This window comes from Natator depressus, chromosome 2, assembly GCF_965152275.1.
Source record: "Natator depressus isolate rNatDep1 chromosome 2, rNatDep2.hap1, whole genome shotgun sequence".
NCBI lineage: Eukaryota > Metazoa > Chordata > Testudines > Cheloniidae > Natator > Natator depressus.
This window is the reverse complement of record NC_134235.1, coordinates 248,685,249-248,697,270: the sequence shown is the minus strand read 5'-3', so window position 1 is coordinate 248,697,270 and position 12,022 is coordinate 248,685,249. Positions and strand designations below refer to the sequence as shown.

Here is a 12,022-nt window from a genome sequence, read left to right as displayed (position 1 = left end):
AAGGAACAGAGATATCATCACTAGTTGCCGGGCGGAGTCAGCCATGGAGGCAGCATCACTTTTTTCCACAACGAATATAAACAAGTCAAAATACTGAACACAGCTCTCTGATGCCCACCTTGCTGCAAGCCTGAAGGTTTCAACTGCTCAGTCACTGAGGCCAAACATCAACAAACTGACAGACCTGAAGCATTGCCAGGTCTCTGGCAAACACTAAAAACTCTCTGGCAGGCGAAGAATTGTACTAAGTTGTATGACAGTTTTATTATTTCTAAGAAATTCAAAATAAAAAATACAATATAAACATTTTCTTTTCTGAACACCATCTTCAGGGACATCATTGGCCTGCTAGGAGGATTTGAGGACTGGCACTGGCCCTAAGGTAAACTGAGTTTGAATCCCCTGCCCTAAACACTTCAGACAGCTTCTATGGAGATTATTGGGCATTGGTTCGTTACAACAGTCACAAGGTTTGAAGCCCGGGGACCGAGGCATTCCTTGTCCCTAGGCTAAGTCCTGTTTGGGACTGACAAACTATTACTAACTCTAACACTAAGGGAACTATAAAACTACCAACGTTTTTAACAACTATACATAAAAAGTTCGCAACTAGACACAGTTGAGAGAAGTAAGCTTGCCGAGGCAAGGAGACGTTCCAGCACCATCTCTGGAGGTAAGAAGGAACTGAGGGAGGGGGGAGCCAGCGGGGCTCCTTATACTGCAGCATATGTGCACCACTCCAGAGAGCGCCAGAGCCGGTCCCCTACAGATACCACAGAGGGAAAAACTTCCAGCACCGGTGCATGTGGCGAGCACACACCCCTACACTGGAATGGACATGAGCAAGCACTCGAAGAAGAACTTTGGTCTATGGGATCCTATTATTAATTCTTTAGATCAGAGCCAGTGGCCGTAGGTCTCCGTCTGACAGTGAGCTAGTAGTGGTGTTTGTCAGTCCCTCTGTACTGTGACCCACCTGTTCAGATACCTGCAAGTGGAGAGGCACTGCTCCCTGCCACTAAAAATCTACAGAAGAACTAAATCAACAATAAAACCAAGACAAAAATAAGCATGACAGACTCCTCGCATTCTGGATTTCCTGCCTCCCTGTTGATCAAGTCAGCACCTTGAAAAACAAGTGTTTGGTCCCATGTTGATAGGGTCCATTTCATCCCCTTTCCAGTCATTTCCTCTTCCCACAGATGCTCCTGGTCCTCAACAACCATATTTCAGTCACTTAAAATCTTTCTGATCTCCCCTAGGTGCTCTTAGTCTGTCCAATCTCCACTTTGCAGCCATTCTTGGCTTTTCACCCCATCTGGGACTGCAGCTGTCTGAAACTGAAATCAATTCTCCAAGCTCAGATATCCTATGTTCTCATGATCTGCCATGTACCTGAAAGCATGGCCTGAATCGGAAGCCAAGACAGTAATCCATAAGCAAAACATACAGATATTGCTAAAATATCTTGCCTCCTTTACTCAAATAATTGTACACCGGCACTCTAGTAACACTCAGGTATTAGACCTCTTTCAATTGTTACATTTTAGGCTGATCCTGGGAGATGACAGGCCTGAGCTTTAGGAGGCAAATCAATACCTAAGAGGCCAATTGTTGGGTGCTCAGCATTAAGTCTGGTTACATAAAAGAAAAACAGAAGGGAAACATATGCAGCAGAAATCAGAGTTGCCTGCAGTGTGAATCATTATTAAGCCAAATTTTAGCAAATCCCAAATTGGAAAAAAATGAGTATCAACAAAATAAGATTTAAAACGAAGGAACTTTCCAGCAAATCAGGATTTTTGGTTGTTGTTAACTAGCAACAGCCACTAATTGGGTAGCAGTTGCCGCTTCCCCTATACAAGCTGTTTGAGAAGACACACACTGTAGGATGCAGAGACCAGATGGTTTTAAGAAGAAATTAAATACACACACCCCACAAAGCTAATCTCTTTTCGAATCACTAAGAAAAGTTATGCAAGGGAAAAAACCCCACACAATTGTTTGTACTAGATAAAAACATTTTGTTCAGCCTTGAAATATCTACTGCAATTAAATGCTCTAAAAAGAGAGCATCAACTCTGCCAGTCGTGCATGCAAAAGAGACAAAACATGACAAAAACAAAATACGCGAGGACCATACCTTTCTCATATTGCCTTATGTATGTCTGCTCCCAGCAGAGTCTTGCAATGCATTCATGCTTCCTTCAAAATGAATACAATCCCGATTCCCTTTATAACAAGTCTCTTACAAAACACAGATGATTCACACAAATTCTGACTTAGAGCTCTGAAAAATCCTGCAGCATGGCTTAAAATGTCCATAGAAGAACTGCATTAAAAACCTCTCTGAAAAGGCAACTGAATTAAAACAGTTCAGGCTCTGCTACTGATTCTGATGCTGCAACAGATGGGGACCAGGGCTGGGTGTGTTCTTGATTCCCATCACAGCACAACAAGAGGATGGCAGAAATACTAGGGAACCCAGGATAATACAGGCAACAGTTTTATCTACTGCTGCCGGGTGGATGCCAAAAATGCTTCAGATGCATTAGAAGATTCAATTACAAGAATGCAGCAACCTGTCTTATTAACTCTAAAAGGGTTAAGGATGAGTGAATTACACAAATGGGTAAGGAAGTACTGAACAGCCTAGATATCCAAATGTCATGGGGATACTTAATAAGTTTGGGGGTTCAGGAAATTTTTAATATGTAATTAAAACAACACGCTGGAGACCAGGATCCTGATTTTGGTAACAGGAAGATTCAAGGAGTCCAGTGGCACTTTATGGTGCCACCGGACACGTTGTTTTTGTGCATATAGACTAACATGGTTACCCTTCTGATAGGAAGATTCAAATAATTTAGGTTGCACTACGTTCTAATGTTTCAGGGGAGGCAGAGTAGTCTAGTGGATAAAGTACAAGACTGGCAGTCATGGGATACGAGTTCAATTGCCAACTCTGTCACTGGTCCACTCTATGGTGATAGGAAAATCATATAACCTCTCTGTGCCTTTGTTTCCTCAACTGTAACATGAGGATAGTGACGTTTACTCAATTTTTGCAAGTTGCTTTGAAATCCCTGGATGAAGAGTACTATATAAATAAAGATAAACAGATGTGTCAGGTTGAATATGCAGAGAATGTAACTAAAACAAAATATATATATATACATATACACACACACACGCTGGCAAAATAATGCAGCAAACTCTGAAAGTGGGAGCCGGAAAAAAATAGGAGTTTCTGAATAAGAAGTCCATTGAAAAAAAATTCTTTAGGATACTTTAAATATTCAGCTTTGCTCAGTGTCACCTACAATCCCAGAATGGACCCTTATACTAGCAAAAGAGGCACACCAAGAAACTCCAACATCAAGGGAAGGAAATTAAGTTTTCTGACCTTTAGGATTAAAAGACAAACAAAACTCAAATTTGGGGACTGGACTGCCACAGAGCTGGTTGGGCTCCTCCTGCCGGTGGCTCATCACACTAGCATAAGGGGATCCAGATACTGACTTCTCTGGGTCTCACCAGGCTGCTGCACTGTTTCCTCCCTTCGCCTCTGGCACATTTCCTGGACACCGACTCTGAATCTGTTACCCCTTCATGAAAATGGAGCCCCACAGCTTATTTGCTATAGGCCCCAGGACCAGTGCTAACTCTCAAGATACCCCAGTAGCTTAAGCACACCCTCTCCAGGAACTCTACTCACAGGTGTGAGCCTTCTGGTTACCTCTGCAAGGGGCCACATGGTACGAGTATGACATAACACACTGACCCTTTGCACAGAAGTCTCTTTACTTGTTCTTTACTTAAGCACAAGAAATACAGAGAATGTACAGATCATATAGAAAACAACACACATCCTGAATGCAATGCCCCTCACTCTAGCTCAGTGGTTCTCAACCAGGGATATGCATACCCCTGGGGGTACGCAGAGGTCTTTCAGGGGTACATAAATTCATCTAGATATTTGCCTAGTTTTACAACAGTCTACATATGAAGCACCAGCAAAATCAGGACAAACTAAAATTTCACACAATTACTTGTTTATACTGCTCAATAAAGTTACACACTGAAATGTAAGTATAATATTCCAATTAATTTATTTTATAATTGTATTGTAAAAATGAGAAAGTAAGCCATTTTTCAGTAGTAGTGTGCTGTCACACTTTTGTATTTTTATGTCTGATGTTGTAAGCAGGTAGTTTCTAAGTGAGGTGAAACTTGGGGTATGCAAGACAAATCAGACTCCTGAAAGGGGTACAGTAGTCTGGAAAGGTTGGGAACCACTGTTCTAGCTCACCCTTCCCTGAGGTGTTCTTGGGGAACCCTCTGTGCTCAGGTAGGCAGGGTTCCCCCAACTCATCAGAATCCTGCAGCAGTTTCCACCACATTGAGCTGATGCAAATGGCCAAAGACCCCGAATAGATCATTGGGGCTGTCTAGCATCCTTTTATTGCAGTGCGTCACTTGTACACTTTCAGCACTTTTTTGTGCTGAAACACAGGAGTTTCTCCCCCAGCTCATTTACTCCGACTTTGGCCAATCCATTCCCTTCCTCCTGCTCAAAATTTCCTGTCTCTCTCTGTGGGTCTTCCCCATGTGAGTCCTTTTATAACCTTTTTCTTTGGTCACCCGTCTCTTTGTCCTGCTTCGATAACTCACTACAGCTCTCCGCTTCCCTTCAGAGAGGAGGAGACAGTATCCTCTCCCAGCTCAAGCAAACCTATTGTCCTAAAGTGCTTTATCCTGAACAGGTGGTCACTGAGTTCTCACAATGCACCATTGTCCCTGGTCTGGCAGAGACGTTACAGCACCTTGCCAGCCCATGGCAAACACACACAGAGTATTATTCATGACAACAGCAATTTTCATAGCAACACTTCATAATAGCAACCAGAATTCAGAAGTTGTACAGACTGATCCCTCAAATCACACAGACATCTCAGAATGCAAAGCTTGTCACCAAAAGTTGGCTGGTCCATGATGTGAGTGAAATAAATGTAATGGTCTCAGTCCAGTTTCTACTGAGCAAACGTTCAATGGCAAAAACACCAGCACAACTGGCACCTCTGCTGCCAGTCTCAAAGAGGCCAAAGACCAAGGGTGAAATCCTGGCCCCACTGAAGTCAATGGCAAAACTCCTGAGCAGTTCTATGGGGCCAGGATTTCACCACAACTGAGCATGGAGACAGAACTTCCTTTTCACCATCAGTGTGGTCCCTTCAAGTCGGATTTGAGGCCCAGTAGCAAGTCTTTATTGCAGAAGGTTGTACCTAGAAGGTGTTTATAGGCTACATGCAGAGCTGGAGCTGTTCAGCCACTCTTCTGCTTCAAAAATCAGGCACACATCTCAACAAAGATTTTCATTTTTAAAAGTCACCCCCTTTTTTAATGCTGGAAGAGCAGCACAAAGTGCCTTAGAGTTTTACTCACACACTGCATTCTGTTATTCCAAATCACTGACTGCTTCTCAAATTCTTAGCCTGACTTACCGGAGTAAGTGCACATTTTTTATTTTTAGTAAAGGCACATTAGTTTTATCTCAGACTAGACTGAATGCCACAAAAATATCTATCAAAGTCTAAACCTGCTGCTAACTAATCTTTCAAAAATGAAATCAATCCATGGGAATGACATCTGGAGCGAAGGCTTTCTGGAGTACACCAACTAATTAAATAGTCTCCGTTATATAGCATGTAACATCACCCAGGAGAGGTAAAAGCACCCACATCGGTACTGAATGGTCTTTTTGGGGTATGAAGCAGGTGTCAGTTCACACAGTGCTCCAAACCTGCAGCTGCAAAGTTAAGTCTTGGGTCTCCCACCCCAAAGAGGTCAGGTTGAAATGCTGTTACTATGTTTACTGCTCAGGCTGAGTGAGCTTCTTCACACTGATGCAGCTCTGTGAGGAGTATGAATGTCCCATTTTAGTGAACCTGACTGGGTCACCTTAATTGTACCCCTCGCCATCCTCCTGGTTAACGGGAATCCATCCACTATTCCCTTAGCTCCCTCCACAAACACACACACCAGTTCTGGACACACTACGTATTCCAACCACCGGTTATCTTTCCACCATCCACTGGTGTGAAATGCATCCCTACAGCTGTCACAACACAATAGGAGTCTAGGACAGATGCATGGAGTGGGTCATATTAAAACTTGGGCCTTGCATCGAGGGACGGAGTGGAGAGCTTGGTAATGCAATGGCTTGGCAGGTTTCCACCGATTTGCTTAAACTAGCCCTGGAAGGTTGATTATCTTCTCATATCTCCACCTCCAAAGCAACCACACCTTCCAGCTTGTACTTTTTGCCATGATTATTTGAAATTCTGCTACAGACAATGATCACCTCTTGTACTACAAATTTAATATTGATCTGTAAGAGAGAAGGCTCACACTTATGGTCGCCAAGCCTCCAGGATTGCCCTGGAGTCTCCAGGAATTAAAGATTATGTCATGTGATGAAACCTCCAGGAATATGTCCAACCAAAATTGGCAATTCTAACTGTAGTTACCATGAAAAACACCAGCTTTGGTACAGTGCTCTAGATTACGTCCAAGCAAAATAATTAAAATTAATGAAAAGATATTACCTCACCTACCTTGTTTCTCTCAATATCCTGGGACCAACACAGCTGCAACAACACTGCAAACAACTATGGAAGATATCAAATTGTGTCACATAAAATGAAAACTTCACAACATGAAGCCAGACTGAGCAGCGACATCTAATTTCTGAGTAAATGCAAGAAAGACAATACCATCCCCAGAGGACTCACCATTTATAATCCTTTGACCACTACATCCAATTCCAAACCTGCAGAACTGTTCCGCATAAGGACCTCAGAAAAACTGAGGAACCATCTCCTGTACCATATATACACTCCAGAAGAGACCACCTCAAACAAGAAATCGTAAAATTCTCCCAACAACTGAAGAAAAGAAAATCAGGAAACCTACCTGGAGATCTCACAGGAAACACAAAACAGCTATTAAAAACACCAACAACCTGATGAGAGCCATCCAACACAAAAGCAAAAAGTGGAACCCACTACAACAATCACCATAACCAACAGAACATCACCCTTAGGGGAAATCAAGACACCATGACCCACCACATGGACATTACACATCATGAACTTACCAAAGCTCCCCCTTACCAGAATGAAGTATCTGTGTTCTCCAGGGAACTGAATTTTCTTCCCCAACACAGAACTTGATACTATACTAACATGTGGAGAGTGAGAAGAATCCTTCTGATGACTCCTCCTCAAGGAATTCTTTCATAACCAAGACGACACCATCCACAAACTCCACCAAAAGTCATAAAAATAAATCATCTGACCGGACACCGCCCAGCAGACTAAACCACACGATGGATCATTATATCAATTGCTTTAGGAAAAAAAATTTACTGTGAAATCCTTAACAAATATTACATCAACCACAGTCTGGCAACCCAGATATAGGGTACACCATTGTAGTCCTTAATCATGACCACCACATCAATGAGGCCCAACAGAAAAATTTCTGACACTCCCTACTACAAAGAACTCAAAGGCAACCCCACACCACAATTCACACAGAAGTTTAAAGATACTGTACCATTAAATCCTTCCCCACAACAACTCCAGGAAAAAAATGCTATAACCTCATGCTCCACAAACTCACCCCAGGGACCTTCTACATGTTTGTCAAGATACACTAACCAGTGATGCCAGGCAGACCCATCATATCTGGCCACAGAACTCTTACTGAAGGAATATCAGGACTCATAGAAACCATCCTCAACCACTCACCACACAAAGAGCCAGCTTCCTCCCAGATACTACCAACTTCCTCCAGAAACTCTGCACATTAACAACCCTCCCAGAACACTATCCTTGCCACCACGGATATCCTTGTCACCTCCCAATATACCAACATCCCTCACCATGACGGCATACCTGTCTGCCTCAAATACCTACAAGATAACGTACAACACCCTAACACATTGCCAAACTCATGTATTTCATCATCTCCCTGATATACCAACCTCTTCATGGGCCACCGCAAGTAAGAATTACTGGAAAAATGCAGCATGAAAACAACAACATCCCTGGAGATAGAGCAATGATATTTTCAATCCATTGGACAGACAACCTAAGCTCCCCCAGAGATTTCCACCACAACTTCAACGACCATCTGTCCATCAAATGCCCTCTTATTTAACACTCCCACATCAGCATCAACTTCCTGGATGCCATAATTAGCTTCAACAATGGAATCCAACCAACAACAATAGACAAGAAACCGATCGATCACCATACTTACCTCCACAGATCCAGCAACCACATCAGATGCACCAAAAAAATCTGTTATTTACAGATACCACAGAATTTGCTCCAAAGAGAAAGTCCAGATATGCATACTTAAAAACGCCTTCACTAAACAAGGACATGCCCTCAGAGAAGTAGACTGCATCATGGAACGGGTCACCCAAAATATCCCAGGAGAGCCTGATTCAATACAGGGAAAAAACCCACTAACCCAATCCCATAGCTGTCACCTAGCACTGCACATTGTAATCCATAAATGCTATCAAACACTAAAGCCCATATTTGATGGGGATCACATCCTGAAAGAAATTTTTCCCAAACCCCTCTTTCAGCCTTCAAACAACCTCCCAGCCCTGCCAAACTCATCATCAGAGACAAGCTCCACATAGACCAGGACACACCAACTCACAGTAACACCAAAAGCTGCCATCACATCTCTCCCAACTTGAATTTAGCTCAGACACTGTTTCCGCATCCCCTGTCCTGAAGAAAAGCTCTGTGGAAGCTCAAAAGCTTCCACCTTTCACCAACAGAAGTTGGTCCCATAAAAGATATTAGCTCACCTATCTTGTCTCTCTGAGATCAGTGACGTTAATGGAAGTTTTACTTGACTCAGTCATGCGGCATCAGGCCTAAGGGCTACCTCTTGCAAGGCACTAAGCAATTCCTGGAGAGCGCCAGGTGTCCTCATTCCCACTTGTGCTAAGTGTACAAATCAGGTTCTTTGCATGTGGAAAAGCAGGAAAAGGGTCTGTATTGTTCCTCAAAAATGGTAGCTCTTACTTGGGCTGTTTTAAAATGTGTGTGCAAAAATGGGTTTGTTTTGTTAGTGGGTGACATAAATGAGCAGGTATTTAGAATCTGGAGGACTTTCCCCACCAGCCTATGACAACTGTTTTAAAATAGGTCAAATTTTAGAGCTATAACAGGGTGCAGAGATTCTTTAGAGATCCAGTGTGGGAATCCTCACAGACTATCTCCCTTTTATAGCCACGCCTGCAATACTAGGAGGAAAGGAATAAACCTGCTAGGGTTAGTTGGTCACAGCTTCTTCTCTCCTGCTCTGATTAAGAGAAAAGAGAAGGCATCTGGGGTTGACCCATCACTAGAGATAGTCAGGAAATGGAAATCCCTACCTGAGAAAAAGAAGAAATTATTCACTTTATGCAACAACAATGGTTCTTCGAGATGTGTCCCTCTATGGGTGCTCCATTGTCGGTTTGTCTGCATCCCTGCACTGCTGATCGGAGAACTCTGGTAGCAATCCGTCCTGCACGCACATGTGCTGCTCCCCGCCGGCCACAAGTTCCTTCTCTACCACAGAGTCAACTACTAGAACTCCAAAGTAGAAGGGAGGAGAGTGGGTTGTGGAGCACCCACAGGAACACACATCTCGAAGAACCATTGTTCCTGCACAAGGTGAGTAACTTCTTCTTTGAGTAGTGTCCCTATGGGTGCTCCACTGTAGGTGACTCCTGAGCAATGCCCACCATTGGAGTCTGGGACTTTGGAGTCAAGTCTGGTATGGATGATAGTACTGTGGCTCCAAATTTGGCGTCTGCAGCCGAATCCGTGCAGGATGGCATAATGTTCTGCAAAGGTGTGTGCAGATACCCAGGTAGCTGCTCTGCAGATTTATGATATGGGGATACTCTTGGAGAAGAAGATGGAGGAGGAGACCAACCTCGTAGAATGTGTGCATATTGAAGATGGTAACAGAGGTTAATACAGCCAGAGACCCATTCAGAGAGGCTCTGAGCAGAAATCACTGTACCTTTTGACCTATCTACAACAGAGTGGATTTTCTGAAGATTTTCTGAAGGCTCTTGTCCTGACCAAATAGAAGGCCACAGTTCTCCTCACATCGAGTGTATGGAGGACAGTTTCCCTATTATTCTGATGAGGTTTGGGACACAAGACTGGAAGAGGAATAAGCTGTTATGTGAAATACGGAAGTCACCTTGGGAGTGAACTTCAGATTTAGTCTAAGTGTGACCTTGTCAGAGAAAAACACAGTGAAAGTGAGATGCACCATCAGAGCCACTACTTCCCCAATCCTTCTTGCAGAGCTGATGGCGATGAGGAACACCGTCTTCATGAAAAGCTGAGTTAATCAACAAGTGGCCCTGGGTTCAAATGGTGGCCTAGTCAGAACTTTTAATACTAGGTTGAGATCCCATTGAGACGAGGGAAGTTTAAGTTATGGAAACAGGTTTGCTATGCCTTTGAGAAACCTCTTCATATGGGAGAAGACTGAGTATACTTCTACCTGCTGATGGAAGGTTTAAATTGCTGCTAGATGAACTTTCAGTGAATTGATAGAGATTTCTGGAGAGTCAACAGATACTCTAAGATCACTAGTAGGGTGGATATATTAGGGATGACAAGTTTAGGCAGGCACCAGATTTGGAATCTCTTCCATTTTTGTAGATAAGTATGGCAAGTAGCTCCTTTCCTACTGTACCTCCTCACAGCAAGAAGTCTCTGTGTTGGAACCATGAAGGAGCCAGGCTTTGAGCCACAGAATCCACAGGTTGGGATGGAGAGTGCATCTCTTGTTCTGCAACAAGAGGTAAGGAGTGATTGGAAGAGTCATCGGTGGACATAGTGCCAGCTGTGACAGGTAAGGATACGTCTCTATCTGGGCCAGGTGAGAGCAACCAGTATGATGTTTGCTCTTTCTTTCAGCAATAGAGGGAATGGGGGAAAAGGCATAAAGAAGGCCCTTGTCCCATGGAGTGTTTTCCAAACCCCGCTCTGAAGCAGTACTGTGGACATTTCTTGTTCTGGTAAGTAGCAAATAGGTCTATTATCGTGTCCCCCATTGTCGGAATATGTTGTGGAGTACCACCGAATCGATCTCCTCCCATTCCTGGTCATGTGGGAATTTGTGGCAGAGACTGTCCGCCATTGTGTTGTGTATTCCTGTTAAGTAGGCCACTGATATTAAGATATTGTGGGAGATGCACCAGTGCCATAGTTTTAGTGTGTCTACAGACAGGTAATGAGACCTGGCACCTCCCTGATGGTTTATGTAATAAATGCAGGTCATATTGTCCGTCATGACCCTTGTGTGTGTGTGTCTTTGATCAGGAGGGGGAAGTGAGTGCACATGTTTTTGACCACTCTGCGTGGAAGCAGGTATGTCTTGGCTGGAGACCATTTGCCCTGTATTGTGCAACCATTGAGATGCACGCCCTATCCTATGAGGGATGCATTGGTGGTCAGGAATAGAGATGGATACGACTGAATAAATGAGATTCTTTTACAGACATTTAGTGGATCCTTCCACCAGTCCAAGGATTGCTCAACCCTGGTGGGCATCGACAGTTTGCTTATGTTGTCTCTGTTTGGCCTGTAAACCAAACTAAACCATGTTTGGAGGTATCTCATGCGTAATCTGGCATGAGCAATAACCGATGTGCCCACAGCCATGTGCCCCAGAAACGGGAGGCAATGTTTGGCTAAAATGTGGGGGCTGAATTGTACTCTATCAACAAGGAGAGATTGAGAAATCTGCAATGTGAGAAGAGTGCTTTCACCTGAACGAAGTCAAGGTTGGCTCCTATGAATTCTAGTCTCTGTACCGGTGTTAATGTTCATTTTTGTTCATTGATCTGTAGGCCCAGATTCTGAAAACAGGTCCAATGTGGTCTGAGTGACTCACTGGGCTTCTATGAAGAACCGTG

At 43.6% G+C, this 12,022-nt stretch overlaps 1 protein-coding gene across 4 annotated transcripts in view; it reads right to left on the bottom strand.

The window, feature by feature from the left end:
• PRKAG2 (protein kinase AMP-activated non-catalytic subunit gamma 2) overlaps positions 1-12,022 on the bottom strand; it is a 383,197-nt gene that overhangs the window by 290,437 nt on the left and 80,738 nt on the right. Inside the window, exon 1 of one of the 4 annotated variants that reach the window (XM_074946316.1) lies at positions 2,144-2,392. The exons of the other annotated variants lie outside the window; for them this stretch is intronic. Coding sequence (XP_074802417.1) covers positions 2,144-2,152 — 9 coding nt within the window. The 5' untranslated portion in view covers positions 2,153-2,392. Of the gene's footprint in view, positions 1-2,143; positions 2,393-12,022 lie in introns of those variants that run through there. 4 annotated transcript variants of the gene reach the window in all.